The sequence below is a fragment of the Parasteatoda tepidariorum genome, chromosome 7, assembly GCF_982258835.1.
Source record: "Parasteatoda tepidariorum strain Cologne lab strain chromosome 7, Ptep-v5.0, whole genome shotgun sequence".
Classification (NCBI taxonomy): domain Eukaryota; kingdom Metazoa; phylum Arthropoda; class Arachnida; order Araneae; family Theridiidae; genus Parasteatoda; species Parasteatoda tepidariorum.
The window spans coordinates 98,447,363-98,461,675 of record NC_141761.1 but is presented as its reverse complement, the minus strand read 5'-3'; the positions used below and the strand labels follow the sequence as shown (position 1 = coordinate 98,461,675).

The 14,313-nt window shown below is 29.6% G+C and overlaps 1 protein-coding gene across 3 annotated transcripts in view; it reads right to left on the bottom strand.

Moving 5' to 3' along the window:
- Nucleotides 1–4,868: 4,868 nt before the first annotated feature.
- LOC107450336 (SEC14-like protein 3) overlaps nt 4,869–14,313 on the bottom strand; it is a 50,732-nt gene continuing 41,287 nt past the window's right edge. For all 3 annotated transcript variants that reach the window (XM_016066104.5, XM_016066103.5, XM_087168341.1), the window contains exons 11-14: nt 13,388–13,474; nt 9,676–9,782; nt 7,621–7,930; nt 4,869–5,055 (exon numbers count right to left, since the gene is read on the bottom strand). In XM_016066104.5, coding sequence (XP_015921590.1) covers nt 4,964–5,055; nt 7,621–7,930; nt 9,676–9,782; nt 13,388–13,474 — 596 coding nt within the window. In that variant the 3' untranslated portion in view covers nt 4,869–4,963. The remainder of the gene's footprint in view (nt 5,056–7,620; nt 7,931–9,675; nt 9,783–13,387; nt 13,475–14,313) is intronic.

Here is a 14,313-nt window from a genome sequence, read left to right as displayed (position 1 = left end):
GGAAAATTATTGCTAGGGAACAAATGCATTATTGATATTATTTTTTTGCATTATTGAGTTCAGTACATACTTCTGCAGTATTCCCTAATTGAGTTCGTTTGAGTTCAATATGTGCTTCTGCATTTATTCCCTAATTAATTTCATTTGAGTTCCATTAGTTGAGTTCAACATGCACTTCTGCATTTATTCCCTTATTGAGTTCGTACTAAAAACATAATTGAGTTCGTAAAATTAGGGAAGAGTGATTTCTTTACAAACAAAAAATCGCGTTTTATTTGATATAAACACACAAAAGCAAATTTTGAGTAAGCAACTAAAAAAAAAGCAAAATTGCTGGTTTTTTTTCTTTTTTCTTGAACAGCACGAAGTAGCGATTTAATAACATATTTAGGAATTAAAAAATATTTTTTGTTAAGACATTTTTTTTTGTTCTTCTCATTATTAAAATTTATTATTTTGTGTAGAAACATTTTTAGAACTTTAAATGTACAACTATCGAAGAGATTAGAACATAGGAAAGATTTCGTTAAAAAAAATATTAGTTAGTTTAGAAAAAGTAAATACAAGCGAGTACTTTTCAATCACTGATTCATTTCCCAATGTTTGAAGACGTTTGTAGATATTTTAGATAATTTGCACTGAAAATATGCAATTAAAATGTTCTCAGTCGCTTAAAGAGGTAAAAAGTATGTAACAAAAATATTTTTAAAAAGATTAACTCATCTGAACGTAATCGTCTTCCAATAATTATCGTCTTGACAAAAAAAAAATTCCTTTATTATATTTTGCTTTCAAAATTATCGCTTGACAAATATTTTTATTAAACTATTCTACAACTCTAATTTGTAGAAAATATCAGTTGCTAAACAGTTTTTTTCTTGTCAAGTGATTTTATTAATCTGATTTGTAACAAATATTGAAATGTCTAAATATTTTTTTATTGGTGGCTTATTGTAGAACAAGACACACGCTGTTAAAATAAATTACGGAATAAGAATATATTACATGCGTGAAAACTGAAACTTGATGAGAAATCATTCCTTTTTCAAAGGGCATTATTTGAGAAGCTGTTTGTAACATACATTTCAAACAAGAAAGGGTGAACTCATTTCTGGAAAGAATTATCAAAAACTGCAACTTCCCAAACTTGCTTTTACAAGATAAGCATGTTGGAAAAGAATAAAAATATTATTATTATTATTATTTACATTTTTTTTCTTTTTTTTTTGGTTTTGAGAACAGTGTATTTTTAAAGTATTGAATTTCCTTTATTTCCTGACTTTGCTGATATTATAACATTCTAATTCAAATCCAAATGTCATGTACATTGTTTATATAGAATTGTATATAAAAAATAACTGGAAAAAATGAAAAAAACATTAAATTTAGTAATTTAAAAAAATTTTCAGATTATAGTATACTAATTCTATAATTTTTTTGTTGTAAAACAAAATAAACCTGTTACAAATTGCTACCTAAATTTTGTTGTTCCAATACATTGTTTAAATAAAAAAAAATTGTTATACGTGTTTCACAGCAGTCATATAAATGATTTTAGCTTATTGAAGAAAAAAAATTCCCTTAGAGCAATTTCTAGTAAACCCAAATTGTATTACTTACGAAATACTTACTAAAGTTAATTTTCATATTCATCCCGGATTCTTAATTGTGTTTGAAAAATATGCTGTGAGAAAAATTATTAGAATTTTTAAGCAATAAATTTTATTAATGCGCCGTTTTCAAGATAATTTTCTAATTTCCAATTTTGCGATTTTACATACCATTAATATTTTAAGTCATAAATTGTTATTAAAATCCTAATTTATTAAAGAATTATTTAAAACTGATTGATTCAGAAGAAATAAACGAGCCATAAATTATTAGTAGGAAAAATATCTACTAGATGGTAGCACTAGAGAAATTTATTTTGGGAATTTTCAAACAAAACAATTTTCTATAGTTATTCCTGTTTTTAAAATATTGCATCAGACAATTTAGTTTTATAATATTTTAAGTAGTTTTTTAAGTAATTTTTTTTTCAAATTCTAATTTATTTATTCACAAAAAATACGCTTGCATTTTAAATAGAGTAACAATATTTTTTTTTACTAATTATGATTAAGACTAATAGATTAAGACTAGTAAATTATGACTAATTTGCTTTCGTAACAGCGCAAATGCTAAAAATTCTATTTTAAAAAATGACATTTTAAGTAGGAAAAAAAACATCCGAAATTGTTTATTTTTAAAATTATTCTTGCAAATGACTTTTGTTTCTAAAAGGATGAGAAATATTTATAAATGTTGTCATTAATATAATTTCAAGTTAAACTCATAATTCTAAAAAAAAAAAAAACTATAATATGACAATTACGTGTCAACTCTTAGTAAATATATGTGTTATTTAAAAAATTCTGTTCTAAATTAATATGATTACATATTTCATGCTAACTGATATTGTAATTTGAATAGGCAGAAAAAGTATTGCAATCAATCTGTAAAAATGTTTAATTTTTATAATTTAATTTTAATTTAAAAAATTTAAAATAATTGAGAATTAATATAATTTAAAAAAAATTGTACTGTTATAATATTTAAAAATAACTATTGTTATGAGATTATTATTTTCCTACTGTGTACATTCAAGTACTGATCATTTCAAAATGAATATATATATATATATATATATATATATATATATATATATATATATATATATATATATATATATATATATATATATATATATATATATATATATATATATATATATATATATATATATGTGTAATACAAAAATTAAATACTTTTGTATTAATAAAAGAATTAAAACTCTTTCGTTTTCATAAAATGTCTTTGTTAAAGAATAAACGTAGAGAGATTCTATTTTGGGAATTCAAGGCTGAAAACTTACCATTGAAATATAATTAGATTTATATTTCAAGGGAAGAGTTATTTTTAGAATCGTTCCCTCTTTCACTTCCATATAAGGAAGCAGTAAATCATTTTCCTTAATGCGTAAGGTTACAAGGAATGTACGAAGTGTGCCTTTTTACCTCAAATCTGTGTTGGTATAAAACGTAAGAACGCTAGTTTTGCGTGTCCTTTTCATCTTGATGTGATCCTGATAAGCTGTTCCGGAATTGTCCGGAGTCTTGTCCACTCCCCCTCCTTTGCAGGAGTGGGGACGTGAACTGTTATCAATACCAGCCTACCTTTAAATAAACCTGTTTAGAACGTCTGATGGCTTACGACTGCATTATTTCAAGTAAAATACAACACTGATAACAGGGTTGTAGCCCTGCTATTACATACATATATATATATATATATATATATATATATATATATACATACATATATATACAAGAAAACACGAAGAAAAATAAGAAAAACAAGTTTGGGCTGATATATAATCGTGTGGGGTGATAAAAAGATTATATCTTTTTTTCCGGTTTTTTAAATAAAATTTCCTCCTTTTTTTTTTTTAAACTGTTGTTTGTTTTTTTTTTTACTTATTATTTCCCCCCTTTTTTTCATATCTCTATAATTTTTCTTTGTTTTATTCTACATTTTTATTCTACGTTTTTTAATTCTTTTTTCAATTATTTATCGTGATATATATATATATATATATATATATATATATATATATATCACAATAAATAAATTGAAAAAATAATTAAAAAATATTTTCAATAAAAATCCTGGGGATAAAAAAAAGAATATCAGCTCATATATCAGCCAAAAATTTATCTAGACGGATTAGTACCATTTCTTCATCAGTTTGTCTTTTTAATACGTAACTTGAGGGCCGACATAGGCTGATTTATAAGGCATGAACTCACGTTCGTGTACATTCACGTATTTTCTTATTCACCGACCGGCCTGTGTAGGTGTCAGGGAACTGACCTTGCATTAGAGAGGTTCTGGGTCAGAATCCCGGGCAAGGCATGGATGTTCTTTCATTCTCTGTGCTATCTGTCCTAACTGTGAGAGCAACGTTGGCCCACCTAATATGGTGCTCCTGAAAAAGTGGCCAACAAATCTGCCCTTCAAATGCCTGTATGACGAAAGGTCATTCTCCAGATGGGCATTGGAAAAAAAAAATCTTGTTCAGTTGTTTCATTCTGGGGCCTCTGAGCACAGTCAGCTTTTGGTTTAACCGCTGACAGACTTTTTAATTTTGTTTTGCTTATTTTTGGTTTCTAGCTTTTTATTTAAATTGTTTATTAAATATGCAAGCAATATACAAGGTTTTGCAGAGAAATTTATCCTTGCATTCAGAAATCTGGAAACAATTTTAAGTCTGGTTTATAAATCACTAAAATTTTGTGAATGATAATCGGGGCCAACTTATTTAGAAGAAATTATATTTATTGAAAAGCTCCTTATCTGCGGAAGAAAAGTGAAATCAATCATACTATCATACCATTTATTGAAAAACGTCTTATATCCAGAAAAAAGCGAAAACAATCATATCATATCATTTATTGAAAAACGACTTATATGCCGAAAAAAATTGAAATCAATCATATTTCAATTTTCTGACTAATTTCATTCTGTAAATAAACTGGGTTTTGATTATTCCAACTGATTTTTGCTGACTTTGTTACTGATTAGTCAGAATTAATTTCTCTTTTTATTTTATTTAGATATATGGACCTTAATATATGTATGTTTTGAAAAAAAAATCTAAAAATATGTATGAAGGCTGGTGATTACGGAACACCGTGTATGCGCTGTACATAAGATTAAAATAAATTGTTATGGCTGGAAATAGTCATTGTTGTACCCTTTTGCTGCCTTGTAAGAGAAATAAAATGAATTGTGAATCAAAATAAATGTTAAAAAAGTTCATAACACTATAGTTTTGAATTATTTTTATTAGTTGATAAACATAACAGTTAATGTAAATATTTATAAGTATGTAAAAAGTAAATATAAAAGTAAATAAAGAATCTTAATTGATCATCTTTGGCTTTTTCAATCGGATTCGGTAGTAGAGTTCTTTCGAATATATCCAGCTGTAAGAATTGTCAAAAACAATAATATCTGAAAAAAGAAGAGAAAAAATTTAAATCTTAAGAACAAATTTGATTTGTAGTAGAATCTGATTTATTCTTTTCCTTATAAAGAAGAAAATGAAGGTTTAAAGAAAAAAATATATCTGGTTTATTTATTTTTTCTTTACAAAGGGGAAAATAAATGTAAAAACGCAGAAAATGAAACTAGTGTATTGTAAAAACTAGTTTATTCTTTTCTTACTTATTCTTTCTTTATTTATTATTTCTTAGCTTCAAATTAACATATAAAGTTATTTAAGTTTTACAAATATTTCATAAATGTTGCTTTAAATAATACGAAAAAATGAAAATTGTAAAAACATAGTGTTTTAGTTTGAAGAGAAATTTTTCATTTTTGTCACACTTGAAACGCGCTGTGCAACATTTTTTTCGTAAGATACAGAGATATAATTCGCTTTCACCAGGAGTTGGCACTTGGCACCACCTCCTTGGATGCAGAGTTCATTTCAGCGAGAGAATAAGAAGGGAAACATCTCCGCTCTTGAAATTGAGACAACCCTTAGTGCTCACAAACAGTGACTTTGTTTTCAGTTACTTACTTCGCTTTATCATCTGCTATTATACCTTTCATTTCTCTAGCTAATTAAATAAATTTCAATCTTAAAAACTGCTGTTTTCCTAGAAAAATGTCTCAAAAAGGACAAACTATTCTCTCAAAAGCGAGAGATATCATAAAATTGCGCGAAATATCATCAAATTTATGAAATATTTAATGTTAAAAAATACAGATAAAGTTTGCGAAATAAATATTTTTGCTATACGATCGCCAAATAGCAACCTCGTTCAGGATTGCTCAAAACCTTCTCCCAAAAATAGCGAAATAGTATCGTCGCATACCACGTGATGAAGACGCAGCCAAATGCCAACTCCTGGTGAACGAGCTATACTTTTGCTGGAAATAGAAGTATGTTACCAATCATAATTTTTTCCTTTGTTTAATATCTGGCAACAATAAAAGAATCTTCTATTTGAGTCTAATTTAAAAACGTCGTATTTAAATTTATAATTTAGTTTTATTGTTTACTTTTTAGTTTTACTCTCAGTAAACATGTATGTGAATGAAAATGGTTGAAATTTTTGTCAGAAAATTTTGATTGTTGACAAAATGCAGTTGCAATCTTTCTTTCCCAATTTAAGAAGCATTGGTCAAAATGAAATTGCGCACTCTAGCTAGTGCAAAAGTGATAGAAATATCGATTAATGATAAATTCCTTTGCTTGATAATATGGTGATAAAATTTGCAATAGTTAAGTGTAGCGATTGAAACTTGTTTTGTAATCACACTCAAAACTCTAAAAGAGACTTGTGAATTCTGCCTTGTAGGAAACTTGTTGAAATTTCGACAAAATTCGAATTTTTCACTTAAACAATTTTTTTGTCAGTGAACTCGTTTTTATTCCTCCTCAAATAAAAACATTCTTAATAATTTTAGTTCCGACTTTGTTTCGATCAATTGTAATAACAACTCGGCAAAAGCTAACAATATTTTAGCTGTATTTTAGCTCACTTAAATATTAATTTGCGTCTCTTGTTATAAACATTTTTCAAGCATTAATTTTTAAAAATGTATGAAAGCATTGGAGAAATACTATTAATGCATATACATTATACTATTAATACATAATATAATATTATACATATTTGCCCCATATTGGTGTTGGATCCATATCGGTACTTATCCATCTCCCTCCCTCGAAAAAACAACAACTTACATGAAATGAATAAGGGAAAAGCTATAATTGATAATGTACAGACGTCACATGCTTCATATAGAGTATTATTAAGCCTTTTGACCCAAATAGGACATGCACGTCCCAAAGATTAAACTTCCCTTCCTAATGGATAAACAGATCCCAACCTCGCACTGATTTTATGCTTTCTGGGTTCTTTAGACATTAGGAAATAAAAATATAACTAAAGGAAGTTGGCAACACTCTGATATTCAAAATGACAGACTTTTTTGTTCAATCTCGTTTTAATTTAAGCATTTTCTGAATTTTGAGGAAAATACAACAATATTTTTGCCATATTTTGTGTAAAATAATTATGTTTGCTCTTATTAAATAATAATTGTACCTATTTAGTATCAGATTTAGAAATTTTGACACATTTTGTTTCGTTGGATAGTGTCCCAATCGTACTTATTAGTGGGACAATATATCCCATTAGTAATTACAATATAATAAGACAAAATTTTAGTTTTTGTTTTGATTATTTCATAACGGCAACTTCTTTTTTCTATGACTTCTGGTAAGGCAACTTCTGCTAGGAGTAAATAATTCGATGTATTTATATTATTTTCATTATTTATTCCTATGTAATATATAGATATTTTTACAATATTCTGGACGATAAAGATATATTGTCCCAGAATATTTCCGGGAAAACTTTATTGCTATAAAGTTTTCCATTATTATATAAGTCTTCGTATGGTTATTTTAATGCTGCAAAAGTCGAAAGGGTTAAGGTGGGTATCTAACCTTTACAATTTATGAAGATACGAAGTGTTACATTATCAGTCATATCTACTTACATGTTCCAATTCTGTTACAACTGTAAACTCCTGCTTCAGACGACAGCATTGTGTCTATTCTTTGTTTCGGAATAAGTTCTTCTATTCTAGAATTTTCCTTGGAACTGTCTTTGTAGTACAGTCCAAAACCAATGTCTTTCACTTTAGTCTCGAATTCCCACTCAATGCACGTATTCTCCTCGTAAATATGTAACATAATTTCAGAAGACGAAAACCTATTAATAGTCAACTTTTTCACACCCTTTTCACTGACAATAGATTTTTTCTTCTTAGAATATAATTCTTCTGGAACCTTCTTCCCAAAGACAAGCTGTGAGAAAGAAATGTTATTACAGGGTGTTCTAAACTGAACTTATTGTAACACAAAACAGATATAAATAAATTTATAACAGGAAATATATATGGTCAAAAAAAAATTCTTGTAGCAAATTCAAGTGACAAGGCACAAGTTTTATTCGAGTTTTTGGTTTTAGTTCGAAATGTTTTCGACAGATGGCAATTCAAGTCCCATCCATTGTTTTCTTCGTTGGAGTTGCTAATTCCCCCCCCCTCGATTGCAACACATAATCGCGGCTAATGATAGACATTTTAAAAATATATATATAGTAATTTGATACTTATTCATGAAAGATTTCGTAATATTTTGAAGAAGTTTTTAATTATGTTTTTTAATTATGTTTTTTAATTTATTAGTTATAAACATCTGTCGAAAATTTTTTGAACTGAAATATAACCACGGGGGATAAAATTCATTCCATGTGACTTAAACCTGCTACAAAAAAATTTGAATAGTTCAATTCTGAACCCACTGCAAGTAGTTTTAATATACTATAACAAATCACTCTTAAAGCCTACTTTATTATTACTTTTCGCTTAATTAAAGATTATAAGAAAGTACTCCGAGTGTGATGTAAATATTTTTAATTGATTTTGGTTGCAATTTTCTTTTATTAAATATTTTGGGGAAAAGCACAAGCTTTGTAGTCTATCGATGGGCCGGGATAGCCAGGTTGGTAAAGCATTGGGCCCATGTCCAAGAGGTCATAAGTTCGATCCCCACTGGCCGAATATGAAGTAAATGGTGACTGGTGCACGTTAAAACTCTCGGGTCACAAAGCCTTCCATATTCTCTTAACAGATCATCCCTCAGGGGGTACTGAATTAGAGATTGATCGTTCTTTGATTCAGATCAAAAATACGATATGTGGATGAATGAATGAATGGGTCCACCCTATCTACGGTGAGAGACGTTTGTGTGGCTGAAGTCGTATTCTTGGCCATAGATGGCGCCACCTCAACAACAAAAAACGTACCCTCTGCCTTAAATTCCTTTGGTTTCACCCCGTATGTCTTCTGGCATTGTCAACGGGCATTAGAAACAACAAGTCTTTTGGTTGGATGTTGGTCCATGGGTCACTGGTGGGTTCTGCGAATGATTCGCACCGCCACCTTATGGCTTTGGACTTATGGCTTCTATCTCATTTTCAAACCATGTATGGTGCTCTTAATCGTACGTGACATAGTGTCTTACGTAGACAAGTCCGGATATTGATTGGTACTCTTGATCAGATAGTTGTCACAGCGACTGATTTTTAAGTTGTATGTGAATAAACCCCAAAGCTTTAATACTTGAGTTTAATCTCCTATTACAGGTTAGAAAATAAAAGTTATTTACTCAGTAATCACCCAAGGCTGCTAACTCAGTCCACCTATTAATTGATTCTTTGTTTTATCTATTCCATCGTTACATCAGAAATCGTTCAAAGTAATATTTAGTTGTCAATCAAAGTAATGTTTGATTAAAAGTAATCAATCTTGAAAATAATCATAGTAAAATTGATTAAGGAAAAGCATTAGAAAGATCAAGATGAATAATAGTCATAAATAAAAAATGAAAAAAAAAAAACATCTGCTTGCTGTAATTCAGATTCATTTTCCTCAAATTAACAAGTGCTTGTATACATATAACAATTTTTATCACATTTCCCTTTTATCACTGATGTTGAAGAAACAATAAACTTGTGTTAAAGTTTTAAGGAATAATTGCTTGCTTACGAAAGAGGTACACCACGGATTGCCATCCGGATCTGACCGATTACCTCCGAGGAACGCTGGTAGGACTTCGCCATCAATATTTTCTTGAAGGACCTCTTTCCAGCCATCTGTAATTATATCAATACATGAATTAAAATGTACAGTGCGCAAGCAAAATATATAACCCTGAATAACTTTTTCTCTGATGATCGGATTTTTAGATACTAAGTGTTAATCTGAATAGTTTCTTAGGGTTATCACAAATATACTAATTGTTAATCAAGTTACGAAATTAGACGCAAAAACGTACTTTCTCTGAATAAGCATATTTTTTACGTACCTGGATTCTTGACCTTCAAAATTTAGGGGGTAGCCGGAATCATTAAATTTCTGTTTCTACTAGTTTAGTTAGGAGAGTGGATGAAAGTTTGGTTCCTTTAAGGTATCTCACTTGTGTAAAAACATTATTTTGGTCAACATTTTCGAAATTGATTTTATAATAAATTTAGAATCCCTGTGATCTTAGCTTTCTAAAAAATACTCTACTTTTGTTTGTATTTCATTTATTTACAAAATTATATCAGTTATTGTGCAAGGTGATAACAGTGGATAGACTAGTGATTTTAAGAATTTAAATGCGTTTACCTCAAAATCAGTTTTTTTTTCACATTTAACGCCACCTTAAACACGACATCTCATGTTGTTTTTAGAACAATCGTCTACAATTTTTTATTTGTAAATAAGGATTTTGATGTAAACATAATTAGATGGGTGAACAACATTTAACAACTAATTTAGTTACACAAAACAAGTACAAAATTATAAGTCTCGGACACGACATTTCTACGCCATAACAACCCTGGCCACACCTAATACAAAAGTAAAATAATACAATTCTTGTACGTTTTCCCGTTCAGGGGAAAAGTTAAATCATTCTCCCTTTCAATTTGGATTTTCCCTTTTTGCTTTTGCTCAGAATCTCACTGAGTGTTTATGATTATTACACACATGTTTTAAATTGCAGACTAAGAGAAAAAGTAGAATTTCATTTTTTTATGTATGTTTTTTCACAAAGACAAGTGCGGAAATTTTTAAAAACTTGTTTTTTTTTTTAACTACATTGATCCCTAACTCAATAGTAAATACACTTGTGTTTTGGATATTAGTTCAAAACATAAATGATAGCCTTATAAATAAAATCCTCAAAGGTTTTTTGTTTTGTTTCGGGTGATAGAAATATTTTTACATGTATGCAATATACAAATACATATTTTAGCGTATATGCAAAAAGTGCCGAATTTTTACCTAAAAATGGTCATACAAAAAGAAAATAATATTAATGATAATTGTTTTTGCTAGAATTATAAGTTATTACACATAATGAAAAAGTAAGATGGTGTTTTAAAATTTTATATTAATATTTTTAAGAAAAACCTTTCGAAAATAGTCGGGACACCTTGTTAACTTCAAAGTTCCTTAATGTTAACTGAAAAAGTTTTGATTTATGATGCATAGATTCTTTTATACCACATAACCGCGCATTTTTCTCTTGCAAAATAGAAAGTTTGAACTGTTTTTATTTAATAAAAGCCAAAAAAGATATTTTTAAAAACAAATAATTTGAGGACAACGTATAAATATTTAAATTGGGCGATTAATATTTATATATCGACAACTTACGAGGAATTTGACTTATGCAAGCGTAGCGTAAAATTTCGTTCATACTTCTTCCGCTGATAGCCGATTGTAAATCTTTTTTTTTTTTTTCAAATTATGAAATACGATGTTTCTTCTAAAGTCGTCTGAAAATTTGTTCGTAATTTAGCAAATAGATTTGAATGCAACATTGCATTTCACTAATGTTGAGTTTTATGTAAAAGCATGTTTCTGATAGAATGTGGTTATATAAGTGCATGTTTTAATTTTATTTTTAGTAGGTTCATTGAATAATTTATCCATTTTCAATAATATAGATACGCATGCATTAATTTGGAATAATATATTTATGAATTCTTTCAACATATATCTTATAATTATCAAGCATTTAAACGGTTTACCTAATATTTAGATTCGATGGTTATAAAATAAAATATATGTAAATAATGTGTCATACGCCTTGTCGATTGTTCTGGTTTTATCTATATAAAACTGATTTATACAATGAGATATTTGTTTTAATATAAAAATTATGATTTATCATGTTTAAATTATTAACGTCTTTTAATTTAGATTTAAGAAATCACAGGAACATTTAAAACCTAAATTATATATATATTCATGAGTTAGAGATGCATCTTTACTTCTCTGTGGTAATAATTCGATCATTGGAAACATTTAAAGTAATGAAGAGAGTTTGAAACAAATATTGTTTCATTTTTAAAAAAAATATTTATAGTATTCTCTATTGAATAATTTCAAAGGCTGTTCTTAACAAAATTTATATCCAATTTGTTATTATAAGGCTGCTATTTCTTAATCTGGGCTAGCATATACTGAGCACGAAACAATAGACAGATCTTTTCCTCCCTTCACAATAATACATGTCACACAAGCAGCAAAAATAACGATTAATATACCGATTAAATATCAATTAAATTGAATTTCTAAGTAAGATTGTTCCTTTTCTTTTGTTGCCAAGGAACTCGTACGTGCCACGCAACGTCGAAATTTAATATGTTACGTAACGTAAGTGATTAGTTATCTTGATAGCCTCCCTTAGATTACTCGAGTTGATATATTACAACAGATTCAATTTGGGTAATAAGTAAGTCTATTTACAGACAGTTGCACTCAAGTTTAACTTTGGCATAGCGTAGGGATCTTTTTTTTAATGCGTTCCCTATGAGCTACTAGAGAAACACGGGCGACATTTTTTTTGTCACTACGATATATTTTTTTACATATAAACGTATGGTTAATTCCAATGAAGAAAGCATTCAAGAGGACGTATAAAATGAATCAGGGGTGTTTCGTAGCATGTCATGTTTTAAACACATTGTAGTTCCCAAAAATTTAATATTGGACGATTGGTACCTGTAAGTGATGTGTTTGTATCGGATGCTTTGCGCATGCTCATTGATGAATATGTAAACGGAATTTTCCCTAACTAAGCTTATGATACAATGAAATTCCTTACCAGTCAGGAATTTTATTCGATAATAATTATTGCTTTTGTTATCGTAGGCCATTAAGGCAAGGGGTACAATTGTTCTTGTTCCCCAATGGCGCCATCTATAGCCAAGGATTCGACTTCTGCCACACCCATACGTCACACCTGCTTATAGGGTAAACCCATCCATACATTCATCCACAGATCGTAATTTTGACCTGAACCAGAGAACGATCAATCTCCAATTCAGTATCCCAAGAGGTAATATTTGCTATGGGAACATGGAGAACTTAGTAGCCTGACAGATTTATAGTGAAACAGTCACCATTTACTTACTACACGGGGAGTGAACGAGAATCCTGCGCCCTGTCAGACAGACTATCCCGGTCATAATATCACAATTATATAATTCAAGTAGAGAAAATTATATATAAGTAGGGAATATAACATTTGTGATATTATATAATTCGTAGGGGATTATTTAATATCACAAACTGATCTGAGAATAAATCCTTTGACGCTTTCATTCGCGAGCATGCGCAAAGCATCTGAGACACCATGTGTCAGTATATAAAGAATAATTTTCTTCCTGAAATGTAATTACCAAATTGTTTCTTAACTTACCTTTGCCAAAAATGTGTATTTTCTGAAGTAAGACACTTGCAAGAATAGCTTTGATTAGAGGATATCCTAAGTAGAAATAGAAGGATGCTGAAAAAAAGTTTTTAAAAAAATATGTTAGCTGAATATTTTTTTCTCCTTTACTTTTAGAAGAAACATATTTTTTTTTTTAACTTTTTGCCTGTTCCAAAAAATGATTTGCCTTGCACAGGCGATTCCAAGTGACAAACTTAAAAGGTAAATCGTAGGAATTGAGAATTGCGCAACAAATCATGTCCTGAATTGTTCTCGTCAGCGACTAAGGGCGCTTTTCTATCGTGTCTTGGTTGCTCGTACGTATTTGAAACGGAGCTATTATTCATCTAAACTTTCTGATAAATTTAAGTTGGCTAGTCGATACGAATTCCTCATCCAGCTGATACCGACCATAGTACTGACGTAAAATATCGTCAGTGGTAGACGGATTATGATTAAGAGTCCCCTAGCGTTAGGCTGACCGTAGGAGGCTTTCGCAGCTTTCCTCCGCATGTAATGCAAATGTGAGTTAGTTCCATAAAAAGGACTCCAAGAAGGCAAATTTCTAACAATACGTGATACGGGAGATTCCTTGTCTTCTGGATTAGATTCCAAATTACAAGGCTACGAAGTTGAACATTGATAGTTGTGAACTCAAAAAGTCGCCAGTTCAACGGCGTTTTTATAAAGTTCTAAAGTTTCCTTGAGTTCCGGTGGCTCCAGGGACAACGTGTTTGCTTCCTAATAAAGTGATTCATGCTGGAATCCCAGCAGCGGCTGTTTGGTCAGCGCATGCGTCCAGCCGACCCGCGAAGCGGGTTTACTGCTTTTAATGGTCACCACGTTAAAACTTCATCCCCTGCATTCCAGAGGTTCGTAGGACCTTGGCCCATCGGACACGGAAACCCCACAGC